The sequence below is a fragment of the Oncorhynchus tshawytscha genome, linkage group LG13 (assembly GCF_018296145.1).
Source record: "Oncorhynchus tshawytscha isolate Ot180627B linkage group LG13, Otsh_v2.0, whole genome shotgun sequence".
Classification (NCBI taxonomy): Eukaryota; Metazoa; Chordata; class Actinopteri; order Salmoniformes; family Salmonidae; genus Oncorhynchus; species Oncorhynchus tshawytscha.
The window spans coordinates 54,673,457-54,693,909 of record NC_056441.1 but is presented as its reverse complement, the minus strand read 5'-3'; the positions used below and the strand labels follow the sequence as shown (position 1 = coordinate 54,693,909).

Genomic DNA, 20,453 nt, shown 5'->3' with positions numbered 1-20,453 from the left:
GCTTAAAAGAGACTGCAATGCCAACAAGCCCCTCCAGCCATCCTACCACCTCACTATGCCACATCATAGTGTCACGCAAAAGCCAAATCAAACCAAATCATATTGTATTCATCACATGCTTCGTAAATAGCAGTTGTGGACTAACAGTGAAATGCTTACCTTACCACCAACTGTGTCTCATAATGACCAATTTATAGATCGGCAGGTAAGGGTGCTCTCGAGCGGCTAGATGTTCTTTTCCATTCGGCCATCAGATTTGCTTCCAAAGCTCCTTACAGGACACATCACTGCACTCTATACTCCTCTGTAAACTGGTCATCTCTGTATACCTGTCGCAAGACCCACTGGTTGATGCTTATTTATAAAACCCTCTTAGGTCTCACTCCCCCTATCTGACATACCTTCTGCAGCCCTCATCCTCCACATACAACACCCGTTCTACCAGTCACATTCTGTTAAAGATCCCCAAAGCACACACATCCCTGGGTCGCTCCTCTTTCAGTTCGCTGCAGCTGGCAACTGGAACGAGCTGCAACAAACACTCAAACGGGACAGTTTTATCTCAATCTCCTCATTCAGAGACTCAATCATGGACACTCTTTGGTAGGCCGTCATTGTAAATAAGAATTTGTTCTTAACTGACTTTTGCCTAGTTAAATAAAGGTTAAATGTTAAATATATCTATGCCATCTCATCATCCTTGCCACCCAGCGTAGAAACACACACCAACGTACACACACCACGGATTCCACACCAGGAACTTGGCATATGGGAGAGATGACCTTCACAGCTGGTGCAGAGGAACACCCATCTCTGTAGACTACAAACGAGTGCTTTGCTTGCACACTTAACTCGGCACTTTCCCTCTCTCCTCGCCCCTCCTCCACCCGCTGCTCCCTCGCTCCCCTCTCTCTCTCTCCTCACCTCACACTTCTAGTGTGACAACTCCTCACGAGACAGCCACAGCCACAGCCTCTCAAGAACAGGAGCAAACCAAATGATAAAAGATGACACACTCTCACGCACACGCACACACGCACACACACACACGCACACACACACACACACACACACACACACACATGCACACGCATACACAAACACACCCTGTCGGACAAGGTGACTGCGGCCATGGGCCTGTAGGATTTAATGAGCAACGGTCGGTGCCAAACTAAACTCACAGGCCCAAAATAGTTGCGGATAGCACAGGGCAAACATGTGGCTCTGGAGCCCGGCCCATTCAAGGAGTTCTGTTTCCCTCCTGCCCTATCAGCACTAGTGCCAGGATCTTTATAGCTCCACACACATTACTCCTGCCATAAAGTCACTTAAGGAAACATGTGTGTCTCACACACACGTGCACGAATCCACACACGTGCGTGAACATAGAGACTGACACGCACGCGCACACACAGGCTTTAATGAGACCTATGCGGTAACAGACTAGCAACATTAACGATATGCACCCACTCACTGACACACACACAGAAACACACACGTGTGAACACACATACGCTGATACATGCAAACACACACACGCATGCAAGCACACACACACACACGCACGCACGCACACACACACACACACACACACACACACACACACACACACACACACACACACACACACACACACACACACACACACACACACACACACACACACACCACCCTCTCCTCCTCTCACTCCATTATTTCTCAACTTCTGTGGAGTATCTGCTGCGACTCTGAGTCTGTGTGTACTGTCTAGGTCCGTGTTGTTAGTGTCCTCTCTTGTGGTCCATGTGGCTAGCTAGCTCATTGAGATGTGGCCAGCTAGCTCTTTGAGATGTGGCTAGCTAGCTCATTGAGATGTGGCTAGCTAGCTCATTGAGATGTGGCTAGCTAGCTCATTGAGATGTGGCCAGCTAGCTCTTTGAGATGTGGCTAGCTAGCTCATTGAGATGTGGCTAGCTAGCTCATTGAGATGTGGCTAGCTAGCTCATTGAGATGTGGCCAGCTAGCTCATTGAGATGTGGCCAGCTAGCTCATTGAGATGTGGCCAGCTAGCTCATTGAGATGTGGCCAGCTAGCTCATTGAGATGTGGCCAGCTAGCTAGCTCTTTTGAGATGTGGCCAGCTAGCTTATTGAGATGTGGCTAGCTAGCTCATTGAGATGTGGCCAGTTAGCTCATTGAGATGTGGCCAGCTAGCTCATTGAGATGTGGCTAGCTAGCTCTTTGAGATGTGGCCAGCTAGCTTATTGAGATGTGGCCAGCTAGCTCATTGAGATGTGGCCAGCTAGCTTATTGGGATGTGGCCAGCTAGCTCATTGAGATGTGGCTAGCTAGCTCATTGAGATGTGGCCAGCTAGCTCATTGAGATGTGGCCAGCTAGCTCATTGAGATGTGACTAGCTAGCTCATTGAGATGTGGCCAGCTAGCTCATTGAGATGTGGCCAGCTAGCTCATTGAGATGCAGCTAGCTTCTCGTGGCTAGCTAGCTTATTGAGAAGTTAGCCCTAGCCTAGTGTCCCACCCTGCCCGCGCCTCTCCTAATATGTGATAGCAGTTGTATGGCTGTGCCATTCTATCTAGTGTTGACAGAACACTTACATATATACATCATACAGCATGATAAATAACATACTGTAAATAATCATCAGCAACATATCACAACCTGGAGGCGGGGTGTCAATATAGTGTATTATGAAACGGTTACAGTGTAGCTCCGACCACGTAATCTGACTGGTCAAAAGTGCGTTCCAGCCTCAATGTTATTGAGCACAACATCAATGCTAGCCTTTGTGTTCCTGAAAAATGACCAAATCAATCGTGTATGATAAGCTAAGAGAAGCAAAACGGATTGTAAAGAGAGAAACATGTGCTATAGTGACTCACAAGCACTTAGAATCCAGAGATACAGGCTAGACACAGATTAATATACATGGAATGACATTTATTTATGACATAACTTGTCATTGACATGCAAGAGGATATAAGAGCATCATACAGTATGTGTTTGTTTCAGCAACTGCCTAGTCTTTGTTGTTCCTCTCTTTTTCCAGATGTTTTCTCCACATTTTCTCTTGACAGTCTGTCTGATGAAGTAGCCTGTTTTCAAGAGGCAAGTGGACAACGACAGCACTTAAACCCTCCCTGGGGCTCACACACTTGTGGATAGGTGTGCAAGCATTTCATCATCATCACACTTGGGTGTCTGGGGGTGCGTGAATGTAAGTGTGTGTGTGTGTGTGTGTGTGTGTGTGTCACCATGTCTGCTTCATGTAAAGTACCAGTCAAAGGTTTGGACACACACCTACTCATTCCAGGGTTTTTCTTTATTTTTACTATTTTCTACATTGTAGAATAATAGTGAAGACATCAAAACTATGAAATAACACATATGGAATCATCATCTTTAACGTAGCCACCCTTTGCCTTGACAGCTTTGCACGCTCTTGGCAGTCTTTCCTTCTTAATGCATTTGAGCCAATTAGTTGTGTTGTGACAAGGTAGGGGTGGTATATTTGGTAAAAGACCAAGTCCATATTATGGCAAGAACAGCTCAATTAAGCAAAGAGAAATGACAGTCCCTCATTACTTTATGACATGAAGGGTCAGTCAATACGGAACATTTCAAGAACTTTGGAAGTTTCTTCAAGTGCAGTCGCAAAAAAACATCAAGCGCTATGATGAAACTTGCTCTCATGAAGTCCGCCACAAGAAAGGAAGACCCAGAGTTACCTCTGCTGCAGAGGATACGTTCATTAGAGTTACAAGACTCAGTCACACTTAACCAGCATGGCTACCATAACATTCTGCAGCGATAGGCCATCCCATCAGTTTTTTTCTTAGTGAGACTTATATCTTGTTGTTTTTCAACAGGACAATGACCCAACACAGCTCCAGGCGTGTAAGGACAATTTGACCAAGAAGGAGAGTCTTGGAGTGCTGCATCAGATGACCAGGCCTCCACAATCACCCGACCTCAACCCAATTTGGGATGAGTTGGACCGTAGAGTGAAGGAAAAGCCAGTGCTCAGATTGTCAAATGGAATATACATTGTTAATTGAAATACACATTATAAAATAGAGTGAATCAAGAGATATAGAGTCTCTACAATCAAATTCCTAAAGATTTTGCCCTCAGGCTGAGCTGTTCATTAATTCCGCTCTAGTGAGTGGGACACATTGTGGTAGGACATACTGTAGCCCTGCCCTGTGACCATGTGTCATTACAATGAATTCAATTCCACCCCCTCTTTTCCCATCTCTCCTTCTCTCTCTCGCTCTGCCCGATCCATGTGACTCCATCCATCTCTTTTCCCATCTCTCCTTCCCCATCTCTTTCTCTCTGCTCATGCCTCCATCTCTCCCTCCCCATCTCTTCCATCTCTCCCATCCCCATCTCTTTCTCTCGGTGTCTCATCCTCTATCGTTCCATCTCTCCCTCCCCATCTCTTTCTCTCGGTGTCTCATCCTCTATCGTTCCATCTCTCCCTCCCCATCTCTTTCTTCTGTCTCTATCGTGTCTCATCCCCATCTCTTTCTCTCGGTGTCTCATCCTCTATCGTTCCATCTCTTTCTCTCGGTGTCCCATCCCCATCTCTTTCTCTCGGTCTCTTTCTCTCGGTCTCATCCCATCTCTCCCTCCCCATCTCTTTCTCTCTCGTGTCCATCTCTCCATCTCCCCCCCATCTCTTTCTCTCGGTGTCTCATCCTCTATCGTTCCCCATCTCTTTCCCCTCCCCATCTCTTTCTCTCGGTGTCTCATCCTCTATCGTTCCATCTCTCCCTCCCCATCTCTTTCTCTCGGTGTCTCATCCTCTATCGTTCCATCTCTCCCTCCCCATCTCTTTCTCCATCGGTGTCTCATCCTCTATCGTTCCATCTCTCCCTCCCCATCTCTTTCTCTCGGTGTCTCATCCTCTATCGTTCCATCTCTCCCTCCCCATCTCTTTCTCTCGGTGTCTCATCCTCTATCGTTCCATCTCTCCCTCCCCATCTCTTTCTCTCTCTTTCTCTCGTGTCTCATCCTCTATCGTTCCATCTCTCCCTCCCCATCCTCTATCTCCATTTCTCCCCATCTGTGTCTCATCCTCTATCGTTCCATCTCTCCCCCCATCCCCATCTCTTTCTCTCCCTCCCCATCTCTTTCTCTCGGTGTCTCATCCTCTATCGTTCCATCTCTCCCCCTCTCTCACTCTGCATCCTTTTCTGTTTATTTCTCCCTGTCTCCTTCCTCCCTCCCTCTCCCTCCCGCCATCATTCCTCATAGAGATAGGGATGAGGCCCAGAGTGCGAGGGGCTGCTGAGTCCGCCAAACAAGACACCATGTGTTTGTCAAGAAGCGACAGATGGCAAAGGAGGAGAGAGGGAGCAGAGGAGAAAGTTTAGGCGTGACAAATAAGCAATAGATGTAGCAGCTCTGGAACTTTCCATTGGGGGAACAAGTGCCAACAGAGTCAGTTTCAGTCCCAGAGAAGGGTAAGGTGACTTAGGCAGGTCCTTTCCCCATCACCCAATGCATTTCCAGTGTCTTTGAGGGACACAAACTCAGAGTGTTGTAATTATTTGAAGGTGATTTACTAGATGGGAGGACTGTGTTCTTGCCCCAATGTCACCTGAGGCTCTGAACAGCTCCAGTGCCTGCTGTGAGTAACACTGGCTCTGCTAAGCTAGGGGACACCCTCAGGGTACTTTCTACAGCTAAAATGCCATGCACAGAAGCCACACAAACGCACTAACACACACCAACATACAGTACATGAATGCAGATACAAGCATGCATGCAGGCAGGTGTGTGCGTGCGCACACCCAGACACACACAAACAAACACACAGCTTCCTACTGGGCTGAAGCCAAGGGATATAAGAGCAATAAACAAAAGAGGAAGTAGCCATAAAGCTGTCGGGTGGCCGTGAGGAGCCTCTGAGGACTGTGTGTTCTCTCCTCTTCCTCTCCCTCTCTCTGTTCTCTCTCGCTCTCTCCATTCTCCTCTCTCTCTCTCTCTCTCTCTCTTTCTCTATCTCTCTCTCTGTTTCACTTTCCCCTCACTCCCATGTCTCTCTCTCTCAGTTCTGCTCTGAATCTCCAAAGGGCCATCGGCTGGCTGGCTGGCAGCACTTCATCACTCTTCCACAATGCCTCACCTAATCGCCTCTCCTCACCTCAGCCCAGACGACCATTAGGACCCCTCCTCTGCTGCCCGGTGCTCACAGCACCGCCTGTCTGACACCCCATCCATCACGGGTCAATCTGTGCCCTCTGTAGCCAGGCAATGTGACGGAAACCTCTGGTGACACCCACTTCTCAAATGACGCACTAATGACGCCTTATTCCCAGACAACTTTCTAAGGCACCTGTTGATTAACCTATGCAAACAAATAATCGAATCAAATGAAATTGTATTTGTCACATGCTTCGTAAACAACAGGTGAAATGCTTACTTACGGGCCCTTCCCAACAATGCAAAGGAATAAATATAGAAAATATAATAAATAAACAATGAGTAAATTGGCTATATACACGGGGTACCGGTACCAATTCTATGTGCAGGGGTACGAGGCAATTGAGGTAGCTATGTACATATAGATAGGGATAAAGTGACTAGGCAACAGGATAGATAATGAATAGTAGCAGCAGCGTACAGTATGTGATGAGTCAAAAGTTTTTGTGCAAAGAGTGTCAATGCAGATAGTCCGGGTAGCTATTCCGTTAACTACAATACATAGTATTCTTATGGCTTGGGATTAGAATCTGTTCAGGGTCCTGTTGATTCCAGTCTTGGTGCATCGGTACAGCTTGCCGTGGGGTAGCAGAGACAACAGTCTGTGACTTGGTTGGCTGGAGTCTTTGACAATTTTTAGGTCCTTCCTCTGACACCGCCTGGTATAGTGGTCTTGGATGGCAGGGAGCTGGGCCCCAGTGATGTACTGGGTCGTACTCACTGCCCCAGGTAGCGCGGCCACGCAGTTGTGGGTAAACAGGGAGTACAGGAGGGGACAAAGCATGCATCCCTGAGGGGCCCTCATGTTGAGGATCAATGTGGCGGATGTGTTGTTGCCTACCCTCAACACCTGGGGCAGCCTGTCAGGAAGTCCAGGATCCAGTCGCAAAGGGAGTTGTTCAGTCCCAGTGATGAGCTTGGAGGGTATTATGGTGTTGAATGCTGAGCTGTAGTCAATGAACAGCGTTCTCACATAGGTGTTCCTCTTGTCCAGGTGGGAGAGGGCAGTGTGGAGTACAATAGAGATTGCGTCATCTGTGTACCTGTTGGGGCGGTACCTGGGTCCAGGGTGTCTGGGATGATGTTGTCGATGTGAGACACGTCCAGCATTTCATGCTACAGATGTGAGTGCATTTAGACAGGTTACCTTGGCGTTCTTAAGCACAGGGACTATGGTGGTCTGCTTGAAACATAGTAGATATTACAGACTGGGTCAGGGAGAGGTTGAAAATGTCAGTGAAGACACCCGTCAGCTGGTCAGCGCACTCTCCGAGTACACGCCCTGGTAATCCGCCTGGCCCCGCGGCCTTGTGAATGCTGACCTGTTTAAAGGTCCTACTCACATCGGCTACGGAGAGCGAGATCACACAGTCGTCTGGAACTGCTGCCGCTCTCCGGGGCCATATGTTAAAACGGAGGGGGAGGTGAAGCAAGACGAAACCGAGACCAGGTCTCTAACGCGTGTCAAACGAAGAGCTGTAGAAAACAAGGGCTAAAAACAATATATGTCATTCAGCGGACGCATTCATCCAAAGCGACTTACAGTCACGCTTATATTTTACATATGGGGTGTGTCCAGGGAATCGGACCCACTACTCTGGTGTTACAAGCGCCACGCTCTACCAACTGAGCTAAAACAGATGACAGTAATACAAATGTGTGAGGAATAACAAATACCCTTTCTATTATGAGCAGTGATTGCAGTGTCATGTAATCAGAATGTATTTAGCTCATCGCTAGTGCTCGCCTTGCTGCTGCATAGCTCTAGGGCTGTGGAACGTAATTGTTTCTCTCATTCCTCTACAGGAAGAAGAGTCAGCTTCTACTGTATTCATACCCTCCAAACACACACACACACACACGCGCGCACACGCACGCACACACACACACACACACACACACATATACGTACACCACAGGAGGCTGGTGGCACCTTAATTGGGGAGGATGGGCTTGTGGTAATGGCTGGAGTGGAATAGGTGGAATGGTATCAGATACATCAAATGCTTGGTTTCCATGTGTTTGATGCCATTCAATTTTCTCCGTTCCGGCCCTTATTATGAGCCGTCCTCCCCTCAGCAGGCTCCTGTGACGTACACACATACACACACCTTCCCCCTCCCTTCTTCTATCCCTCTATGTCTGAATTGAACAGCTCAAGACTTGTTTTGTTCTGCGACAGTGAGCCCAGTCAGTCCGTTTCCCCTTCTCTTTCTTCGTCCTCTGGGCAAAAATGTCATTTATTTAATTTGTGTCATAAATCAATTTCCTGGTTCTCATTCTATTTGCTGAGAGGGATGACAGAGCCAGAGCTGACAGCGGGGTTAACCCCTCGCCCACCCTGGTCCTGGGAGCCAGCCACCAGGATGGGAGGAGAGCAGGAGGAGGAGAGAGAAAACAGAGAGAGGGGGGCAAGGGGGAGAGGGACAGAGAAAGAGAGGAAGAGAGAGAGAGAGAGAGGTACAGATGAGGGATGAAACATGACCATTTGATTTCACATACCACGATCCCACTGCCATGAGCCTACAAAGCTATTGAAACCCTACTGAAAAGTTCCATGCAACAGAATACAAAAGTCCTCCAGTAGTATTCCATCCATAGCTGTGTCAACAAATCTGAACATCCACAGTTACAATACAATAAAAAACACTAGTGACAACATCCCCAGGTGTGGATATTAAAATGGGGGGGAAATGATTCCTCCTTTGAGAGAGATTTGTTTGGAGCTTAGCTAAGCAGACTTTCTCTGCCGTCTCTGACGCACAAAATGGAACGGGCACCAATTGCCGTTTTAATAGATTTCTGGCAAGTCATTTATGACAGCAGATAAGAAACACAGAGCTGTGTGTCCCATCTCTGTGGGAGTCGGTGTGGGATCCTGCGGGAGTGTGTGTGTGAGAGAGAGATAAAGGTATTGAGAGAAAGATATTGCTGTGTGTTTGTGTGTGAGTAATTGTTTGTCTTACATGTATTCAGTTCTAAAAGACAGTCTTAAAACATGATACACACTGACAATAAAGGACATTCAACATGATATCTACACATAACCAGACATACACAGATACAGTTGAAGTCAGAAGTTAACATACACTTAGGTTGGAGTCATTAAAACTCATTTTTCAACCACTCCACAAATGTATTGTTAACAAAATATAGTTTTGGCAAGTCGGTTAGTGTCACACCCTGACCATAGAAAGCTGTTGATTCTCTATGTTGGTTGGGGTGTGATAGTGACTAGAGTGGGTCATCTAGGTGAATTGTATTTCTATGGTGGCCTGATATGGTTCCCAATCAGAGGCAGCTGTTTATCATTGTGTCTGATATTTAGGTAGCCATTTTCCCCATTGTGTTTGTGGGATCTTGTCTACAGATAGCTGCCTGTGTGCACACCAGTAGTGGCACGTTTCGGTTGTGCTTTTTGTTCGGTGAGTTTCGATTTATTAAAATATGTGGAACTCTACGCACGCTGCGCCTTGGTCTACTCCTTTCCACGATCGTGACAGTTAGGACATCTACTTTGTGCATGACACAAGTCATTTTTACCAACAATTGTTTACAGACAGATTATTTCACGTATAATTCACTGTATCACAATTCCAGTGGGTCAGTAGTTTACATACACTAAGTTGACTGTGCCTTTAAACAGCTTGGAAAATTCCAGAAAATTATGTCATGCCTTTAGAAGCTTCTGAACCTGTGGGTGTATTTCAAGGCCTACCTTCAAACTCAGTGCCTCGTTGCTTGACATCATGGGAAAATCAAAAGACATCAGCCCAGACCTCAGAAAAAAAATGATAGACCTACACAAGTCTGGTTCCCCCTTGGTAGCAATGTCCAAACGCCTGAAGGTACCACGTTCATCTGTACAAACAATAGTATGCAAGTATAAACACCATGGGACCATGCAGCCGTCATACCGCTCAGGAAGGAGACGCGTTTTGTCTCCTAGAGATGAACGTACTTTGGTGTGAAAAGAGCAAATCAATCCCAGAACAACAGCAAAGGACCTTGTGAAGATGCTGGAGGAAATAGGTACAAAAGTATCTATATCCACAATAAAACGAGTCCTATATCGACATAACCTGAAAGGCCGCTCAGCAAGGAAGAAGCCACTGCTCCAAAACCGCCATAAAAAAGCCAGACTACGGTTTGCACCTGAGATCGTCGTTTTTGTAGAAATGTCATCTGGTCTGATGAAACAAAAATAGAACTCTTTGGCCATAATGACCATCATTATGTTTGGAGGAAAAAGGGGAGGCTTGCAAGCCGAAGAACACCATCCCAACCGTGAAGCACGGGGGTGGAAGCATCATGTTGTGGGGGTGCTTTGCTGCAGGAGGGACTGGTGCACTTCACAAAATAGATGGCATCATGACGTAGGAAAATTATGTGGATATATTGAAGCAGCATCTCAAGACATCAGTCAGGAAGTTAAAGCTTGGTCGCAAATGGGTCTTCCAAATGGACAATGACCCCAAGCACACTTCCAAAGTTGTGGCAAAATGGCTTAAGGACAACAAAGTCAAGGTATTGGAGTGTCCGTCACAAAGCCCTGACCTCAATTCTATGGAAAATATGTGGGCAGAACTGAAAAAGCGTGTGCGAGCAAGGAGGCCTACAAACTTGACTCAGCTCTCTATGTGTTTCAGTGTCACAGCTGTATGAGCCCAGTCCAGCCCACCCCAGCCGGTACCAGCCAAGCAGAGTCCAGCCCACCCCAGCCGATACCAGCCAAGCAGAGTCCAGCCCACCCCAGCCGATACCAGCCAAGCAGAGTCCAGCCCACCCCAGCCGGTACCAGTCAAGCAGAGTCCAGCCCACCCCAGCCGATACCAGCCAAGCAGAGTCCAGCCCACCCCAGCCGATACCAGCCAAGCAGAGTCCAGCCCACCCCAGCCGATACCAGCCAAGCAGAGTCCAGCCCACCCCAGCCGATACCAGCCAAGCAGAGTCCAGCCCACCCCAGCCGATACCAGCCAAGCAGAGTCCAGCCCACCCCAGCCGGTACCAGCCAAGCAGAGTCCAGCCCACCCCAGCCGATACCAGCCAAGCAGAGTCCAGCCCACCCCAGCCGGTACCAGCCAAGCAGAGTCCAGCCCACCCCAGCCTGTACCAGCCAAGCAGAGTCCAGCCCACCCCAGTCTGTGAAAGGACAGCTGCTCGTCTCGTGAATGTCTCTTACCCAAAAGTGTCAAAGAGTGAACACACAGACACGCATTATTGTGTGCATGCAAGGCACGCATAGACAAAAACACATACACTCAAAATGTCCTCGCTGAGGTCAACAGAGATCAGACAATGAAAATACAATTATTTTATATTTTATGTCTGTCACTCTGGGGAAACACGTCTGTCACTAATCATGCATGGAGTGTGGCAGCGTTTCTCAGCCAACCCATGCATTTTTAAGCAACGTGTGCCATTGGTGCCCAAGGCTCGCGCTCTCTCTCTCTCTCTCTCTCTCATCATTCTCTTTTTCTTCTTTCTCTCCCTCTCACAATCTATCTTCTTTTCCCCTGTCTGTCCTTTTCTCTAAAAGGTACTCCATCACCACATCTCCTCCCCCGTGTCTCCATCTCTCTTTCCAGTCCTTTTCACTAGGTTTTGACGCTAAAGCCAGTCTCAAGGGAAGCAGAAGAAAGGGCAACCTTAGGGCCCCGCCAAAATAAATGGAGAAATCTGAGAGAAAGGAAGACTTTATTTTCTCTTTCTGTCTGGACGTTCAACCACTGTGAAGTAACTTTGTCTCTTTATCGTGGCCTCACTATCTGTCAGTGTAGGAGCTCTTCTCTCTTTTCTCTCTGGTTGAGGCTGAAGGAGAGGCTTAACATGCTGCTCGGACGTGCATTTGTTACCACACAGCTCCCTGCTTCCTCGACGCTCGTTTCCAACAGCAACAGTGGCTGACTTTGTTGAAAGGAAAGAGACACATAATAACACTGAGGAGTATACAGTGTATGGACAACAGATACACTGCTCAGTATCAAAATCAAGCACGGCATCTAAAATGAAGGGTCTGATTTCTGTTTTCCATGAGCTTGAATATAACAGGATAACAAAATACCTAGGCCCACAGTACAGATTCACATGGTTACAACTAATAAAAGAACATTGTTTATTTAGCCATTTGGAATAATTATTCCTTGATTTCTGACCGTCGTTACAAAGCTATAACACAGAACTTTTCAATAATAACACATTGTCACATACATGTGTGCCAATTGTACTGTACGAAGCGTTTTGTTGTGCTTGTCTGCTACACCGACCGGCTCAAGACCCTCCACAATAAAGAGGACACATACAAGCGAGGGGGATAGGAGAAATGAAAAGCACATCTCGCCACATCTCATCTCTCCCTCTCTCTCTCCCAACCACCCCACCTGTGTGTGTGTGTGTGTATATAAAAGTAGGGGGAGGGGTTCATTGACCATTTAGCCCATGCATGTGTGCATTTACCCTGTCCACTCAGCCGTTGGACACAGAGGCTGGCTCTCTATAGGCCAAGGGCCACTTTATGGGCCCTTTAAAAAGCTACATTAAAACCAAAGGGGCAGCTGGTGCCCTTATCAGAGCTTCAGCGCCCAGCAAGTGGGAAAGTGAAGGAGTAAATATTTATTCAAAAGAGGCAGCTGGCCCACTGAAGGTTTTAGGCCGAGGAGACAGAGTTTACCGTAAAACAGGTGATCTGGTGTGTGCGTGTGTGTGTGTGTGTGTGTGTGTGTGTGTGTGTGTGTGTGTGTGTCTGTGTGTGCCGGAGTGAGTGTGTACTGTTGCATTGTTGTAATTCTACCACCAGGCAGTGAGCCTAACCTTCAGGGAGATATTCAGTGTCATCAGAGACTGCGGCTCTCTACCTAGAAGATCCAGCAAATACAAGCACTGTGCCTTACAACAGACCCTGTAATACACATGCAGCCTAGCCACTCCTCTCTCTTCAGCTCCAGCACCAGACCAATCCGTCACGCCATTGAGTGAACGGATGGCATACACAGACAGATATGGTTAATAGGATATCCAGTCGTTACCTCCAAGGGGTCAATAGCTTTCATCGTCAAACAGATTATGCGACCACATCCTAAACGCCCTGTAGCACAACGTGCTGTTGCCTCCATGACCCTTCAGCAACCTCTCCCCATGGTAACCAATGCACTCCGGAACACAGATTAGAACGCTCCGTGGTCGCCATGGACCCCAGATCCGATCTCCGTGGTTATGGGGCCAGCGGAAGATCCCTCGGGTGATGAACACGTGACGATAAGGGTTTAGTCTGTCCTGTTACCGTGGCAACAGGCTCAGCCATCCCCCCCAGGCTCCTAGGTTTAAGACACGTGTTGCTCCGGAGATATTATTACGTCTCAAAACGCAGTCAGTCAGAGCAATCGGAGATGATCACCAAGAGGAGGGAGCTTCCCCACGGAGCAATGAGAAGATCGAGGATGGTGCACCGTTTTTCAGTCACCTTCACTGTGTATCGCGCATTTTAAACTTCACAGAAACAAACAGAACTTTTGACCCAATAGAAAATGTCTTTGTTCAAGTCTGTGGTTGAGGACAACATTTCTTAACCTCTTGGATGAATCTCAGATATTTGGAAGTGATAAGCGTTACATGCGCCATCAAGTGCGATCCAGCAGTTCCTGTTCCACAACCAATCAGCACCAACCAACACTGCTGCCTGGTATAACAGGTATAGGCCTGAGAGACAATTTATACTTGATCCGAAAATGTGGTCGGAGGCACCGTATGGATGGTGTGACGCAACTGTGGAGCCTCCGGAGGCCAAATGGAGCTCGGTGCAGCATCTCCGTGTGTCTCTCATATTTTGGTACAATGCGGAGGTCTCCGTATAGCTCCGCGTTGACATGATTGGTTGACGGAAGGTGAGGGCGGGAGATCCTGCAAAAACACAGACTCACTTCCTTGACAACTGCCTTCACAACAGCTCTGCGCAGCTCGGCGAAGCACAAGAAGGATGAATGCCCTGACTTCTACAGACGCCATATCACCGTAAATGCTGCACGGCCAATGCAGACGTCGGATTGACCGTACAGCGCCTTTAATGCCCAGGAGTTTACGCTGCTGCTACTCTCTGTTTATCATATATGCATAGTCACTTTAACTATACATTCATGTACATACTACCTCAATTGGCCCGACCAACCAGTGCTCCCAGGCTATCTGCATTGTGTCCCACCACCCGCAAACCCCTCTTTTTACGCTACTGCTACTCTCTGTTCATCATATATGTATAGTCACATTAACCGAATCTACATGTACATACTACCTCAGTAAGCCTGACTAACCGGTGTCTGTATATAGCCTTGCTATTGTTATTTTCAAATGTCTTTTTACTGTTGTTTTATTTCTTTACTTACCTACACACACACACACACACACACACACACACACACACACACACACACACAAAAACACACACCTTTTTTTCGCACTATTGGTTAGAGCCTGTAAGTAAGCATTTCACTGTAAGGTCTACACCTGTTGTATTCTTTGATTTGAGTTGAGTTGAGGAGAAGCAAGGACACACCTCCCTCTAGTGGAATGATGAGAAATAACATGGGGAGGTGTTGTTTCCACTCAATACAAGACTGGAAATACATTGACTCACTCCTCTAGTTCTCTCCAGTGGGCAAAACATACAAGACACGTTGACGGCAGCGACAGACGAACACTGCAGGTCACTATATGAAAGAGAGGCCTCAAAAGGTAAATGTGATCCACAGGGTGAGCTTGGTTAACAGATGACTCATGGGAATGCATCTGTTCAGTTCAATTAAAAGAGCCTTGGACTGGTTAAGGCTTGTATAATACCACCCTCTTGAAGGAAGCCGAGGGGAACAGCAGATAGGGGGAAAACAACTGTAGACAGAGCAGTAGCCTAACTCTAGATATTACCAGTGGTGGAAAAAGTACCCATTTGTCATACTTGAGTAAAAGTAAAGATACATCAATAGTAAATTACTCAAATAAAAGTAAAAGTCATGCAGTAAAATACTACTTGAGTAAAAGTCTAAAAGTATTTGGTTTAAAATATACTTAAGTGTCAAAAGTATATGTAATTACTATAATATACTATGAATCATTTCAAATTCCTTATCTTAAGCAACCCTGACGGTACCATTTTTAATTTTTTTTAAATTTACGGATAACCAGGGGCACACTACAACATTCAGACGTCATTTACAAACGAAGCATGTGTGTTTAGTGAGTCCACCAGATCAGAGGCAGTAGCGATGATCAGTTACCTTGATATGTGCATGAATTGGACCATTTTCCTGTCCTGCTAAGCATTCAAAAAGTAACGAGTTCTTTTGGATGTACGGAGTAAAAAGTACAATATTTTCTTAAGGAATTAAGTAAAAGTAGTCAAAAATATCAATCGTAAAGGTACAGATACCAAAATAAAACGACTTAAATAGGACTAAAGTATTTTTTTACATAAGTACTTTACACCATTGGATATAACCTTATCTAATGTACAAACCTTCTATTTACGTCAATGCATTACTGTACATTAATGACACTGATCTCAAAGTAGGACTTAGCCCTCAATATACAACAGTGTTGCATTTGACATCAGAACAGTCTAGCACGCAGATGGGGGGGCCAATGTCATCATACACAGTCCGTTTCTGCAGTGTGAGCTGTAACAGTAGCTGTCTCTGAGCAGAAAGGCCTCGTGTTCAGTGTGTTCTGAATCTTGGGAGGCGGGGTGGAGGAGTGAGGAAGGTGAAGGTGTGAAAGTAAAGTCCGTCTTGAGGTTGAAGGGGGGACGGGTGTGGTACTATCACCTCCTTCACGAAACCCATAAACTCTCGGAATCAGTTCTCAACCGATTTCACGCTCAGCCTTGTAATAACTTTCCCTTAAATAAGATGCTGAGTTGCTTTCACGTTATGAAGAACAACAAAACCAGAAGTCATTTACAGGAAGGAGAATGAGCCTGTAGAATCTTCCCACCACCCAAACATGACTTGATAATGTTAAATGGGCACACTATGGTGTGCAGTGTAGGACAAAAAAGGTCATGTCAGGGACAACACAAAACAAAAACCTCCCTTGCGAGAGAGGAGACCGAACAAGCACAGGTGGACATTTGCTCGCTTACTCAGCCCTCCTGCAAATTAAGGCCCCCCCCAAAAAAAAAAAAAAAAACAGCAGAGAGTAAATGCCACGCTCCAAAAATAGCTTCCGCTGATCCTTGCAGACAGTTAACATTTCCACCTGGGCAAAGAAAAAAACGATGAAACAAACACGATTTCCTCTCAGATGGATAATAGCCCCTGTTGTTGACACGTTTGCTGTGTTGTTGGCGGTTGGAGGAGCACGGTGTCAGCTGCATTGTGTGAGTCATTTCTTTTAGAATCGGTCTCCGAGCCTTGAAGATGGTCAACATTTATACCTGTTGCAAATGGATTAATTAGCCCCCCCCCCCAAAATACGACTTCTCTCAGATAATAATATGGGTAATGAAGTGAAGGTCCCGTGGTGAAGTGTGAACCAGGCATCCAAAAGGGCCGGAGCCAGACATGTTACCGCTGCTCCAAGAAAACCAGCTCACATGCAGAGGCACACGTGCACTCCTGTGTGTGTGTGTGTGTGTGTATGTGTGTGTGTGTGTGTGTCTGTGTGTCTGTGTGTCTGTGTGCGCGTGCATGCGTGTATAAATGTGTGTGTGAGTACTGTCTAAGGGGGGTTCAGTGGGGGATAATGTGGAATTAGCCTTGCTGCACAGCTCCTAATTGCCTCCTGTAGGATTACAGAGATAATAGCAGCAGCTGCAGCCCCGGTGGACATACAGCACATCACATCTCCCTATAGGATCAACATCTGCACGGTGCACAGTCAGTCACAGAGAGAAAGAGAGAGGGGGAGATGGACGGACAGACGGGACGGACGGAGGGAGGAGGGAGGGAGGGAGGGAGGGAGGGAGGGAGGGAGGGAGGGAGGGAGGGAGGGAGGGAGGGAGGGAGGGAGGGGGAGGGAGGGAGGGAGACAGACAGACAGAGAGAGAGAGAGAGGTGGGGAGAAAGGGAGGGAAAGAGGGATCGAGAGGGTGAAAGGGAGAGAGAGAGGCGAGAAATGGAGAGAGATGGAGAGCGAGATGGGGAGATGGTGGGGGGGTCAGAGGGGAGAGAGAGGGGGGAGAGAGAGAGAGGGGACAGAGGTGGAGAGAGATGGAGATGGAGAGGGGAACAGAGGGGAGAGGATTGGGCAGAGACAGCAGACAGAGAAGAGGATCACGACAACACTCATCTGACATGACAGTGTGTCTGTCCATCACCTTCCTGCCCTGACAGTATGGCCGCATCCCAAGTGGTACCCTATTCCCTATAGTGCAGTACTTTTGACCAGAGGGCTCTGGAAAAGGAAAGGAAGGTGGGTAGTGCAGTATAAGTAGTGCACTGTAAAGGGAATCGGGTACCATTGAGACGCAGCATATGTCCACACACCAGACATGGAAGTCATTGATAATCTCAATACCGTAGCTATAGTTTAAACATTTCAACCCAAGATGACTTTCTGAGAAAAGTGTGAAACATAAAGAAAAGAGGTCGGTAAAAAAAACATTGACCTATGAAAACTATTGACAAAAAAACTCTAGATTAGAAAAATGCTCCTTAATGACACCTGGAGACAAGAAAAAACCACCGTGAACTTTTACCTGTCAACAGACAGACGGGCGCTCAGCATCCATAGAAGCATGTTTATATAATGACTGGGGAGTGGTACGTATTATGGGTGTTTTCTCCGTCTTCCACAAGAAAAACGCCTCAGGTCAAACACCGTTTTCAGCAAAAAAGAGACAAACAGACAAAAGAGAAGGTAAACGCAGACGGAGAAAGGAGAGGACTCACCACATTTTGCGAGGCATCTTTGCACGGTGCGAGTTACCCGACCTCCACTCCTCCTTTCAACCCTCTGTCTGTCCTCACTATCTCCTCACAAACACACACAAACACACACAAACACACACTCAGCCCTGATTATAGCGATATTAATGAGGTGGTGTGCTTTGGGTGCAATTGAATGCAGAGAGCTCTCTTTGTTGTGGCAGGGGAACGAGGAGGCTAGAAAGGAGGGAGAGAGGGGGGAGGGAGTTGTTGACAGCCTCTCATATCCGCAGGAGCATCGCCCGCTTGGTCCATCAGCAAATCCACACTGACCTGCTCTGACATGCAAGTAAGCCAGCACACACACACACACACACAAAAACATTAACACATACTATACTAAAAAGGCTTTGACTTTCCAGAATTTGTTTAATGATTTCAGAGAAATGGGCAAAATCTCACAAAAACAATTATACTACACCAAAACACACACACACACACACACACACACACACACACAGGGCTCTAATGAGAGCTGTGAGCGAGGGGGGAAGGACGGTGAGCGCGACAGCTCTACAGCAGCCGGTGAACAACAGACACACACCTGCAGCCAGCTGCGTTGAAGTTCCCCCTCTCCCTCCACCACGGCTCCCTGTTCTCTCACCAACATGCCCGGGTACGTGACCTCGCTTGGGGGGCACACAGTGGGGAGCTCCAGGGAGCTACAGTGGCAGCGGGAACCTGGCTCTCCGCTGCTCCCTGCTCAGCCTTCCACAGACAGACACACAGGGACACGCACACCCAGCAGACCAACAACCCAGTCAGCCGGTTGACCAGCACTAGTCAGTACAGTTACAGCAGGAGCATGGCTCGCACTCAGTCACGACTACCTCATTCATATTCAGGCCCACTCCAAACAGCATTATACAAACAGACAGGCAACAGGCCAACCTTATTCAACATATTCTGTGTGGGGCGGCATGTTAAAATACACCTCTATTGCCTACATTGTGCACCACTCATAGTGCGCTACCAAAAGTAGTCCACTACATAGGGAATACGATGCCATTTGGGATGCAGCCTTGATTTGGAGGGTCTCCAACGGACCACAGAGTAGGGTGTACTCCTCCTGGTTCTACTCACCGTCAAGGGGACAGGGAGAGTGGAAAGGGTAGATGTATCAATGAGAGGATGAGAGGTTAAGGAAGGGAAAGAGAAGAAGAAAAACTAATTGATGTGTATCTGTGCGTGGCAGTGAACTTGGTCATCCCATGGGCGGCTATGAATAGCTGTGCGGTTGTGAAGCCGAATCCGGATCAATGTACATGTCCAACGGGAGACTAACACAGACAACTACATCTCTAGCTTTACCACAAAATCCACCTCTCGTCGCTACGGCAACGTCTATTACAGGGGTGGCCTACGTTTTTGGCTCGAGGGCCATATCGGGATTTCGGACAGGCTGTCTTGTGCCTTTTACTGAGGAGTGGCTTCCATCTGGCCACTCTACCATAAAAGGCTGATTGGTGGAGTGCTGCAGAGATGTTTGTCCTTCTCCCATCTCCACAGAGGAACTCTGGAGCTCTGTCAGAGTGACCATCGGGTTCTTGGTCACCTCCCTGAACAAGGCCCTTCTCCCCCGATTGCTCAGATTGGCCAAGCGGCCAGCTCTAGGAAGAGTATTAGTGGTTCCAAACGTCATCCATTTAAGAATGATGGAGGTTACTGTGTTCTTGGGGACCTTCAATGCAGCAGACATATTTTGCTACCCTTCCACAGATCTGTGCCTTGACACAATCCTGTCTCGGAGCTCTACGGACAATTCCTTTGACCTCATGGCTTGGTTTTTGCTTGGACATGCACTGTCAACTGTGGGACCTTATATAGACAGGTCTGCCTCTCCAAATCATGTCCAATCAATTGAATTTACCACAGGTGGAGTTCAATTAAGTTGTAGAAACATCTCAAGGATGATCAATGGAAACAGGATGCACGTGAACTCAATTTAATTTCGAGTCTCATAGAAAAGGGTCTGAATACTTATGGAAATAAGGTATTTCTGCTCTAAAAACCTGTTTTCGATTTGTCATTATGGGCTATTGTGTGTAGATTGATGAAAAAAAATATTGAATCAATTTTAGAATAAGGCTGTAATGTGGAAAAAGTCAAGGGGTCTGAATACTTTCCAAATGCACTATATATTGTTATCTTTATTTAATCAGTCACCATTGAGACCAGTGTGTCTTTTACAAGGGAGCCCTGCAAATACAATTACAGAAAATACAAGATATATATATATATATATATATATATATATATATATATACATTTATTTTTTAAATTGTATTTATTATAATTATTATTTTTTACTCAAACCTCCTGCGGTCCGGA

At 46.9% G+C, this 20,453-nt stretch overlaps 1 protein-coding gene across 5 annotated transcripts in view; it reads right to left on the bottom strand.

The window, feature by feature from the left end:
• LOC112265185 (rap1 GTPase-activating protein 2) overlaps window positions 1-20,453 on the bottom strand; it is a 110,961-nt gene that overhangs the window by 71,672 nt on the left and 18,836 nt on the right. For 2 of the 5 annotated variants that reach the window (XM_042295956.1, XM_042295954.1), the window contains exon 3: window positions 18,087-18,395. The exons of 2 other annotated variants lie outside the window; for them this stretch is intronic. In XM_042295956.1, coding sequence (XP_042151890.1) covers window positions 18,087-18,103 — 17 coding nt within the window. In that variant the 5' untranslated portion in view covers window positions 18,104-18,395. Of the gene's footprint in view, window positions 1-18,086; window positions 18,396-18,666; window positions 18,831-20,453 lie in introns of all 5 variants that reach the window. One more of the 5 variants, XM_042295955.1, reaches the window with a different exon arrangement.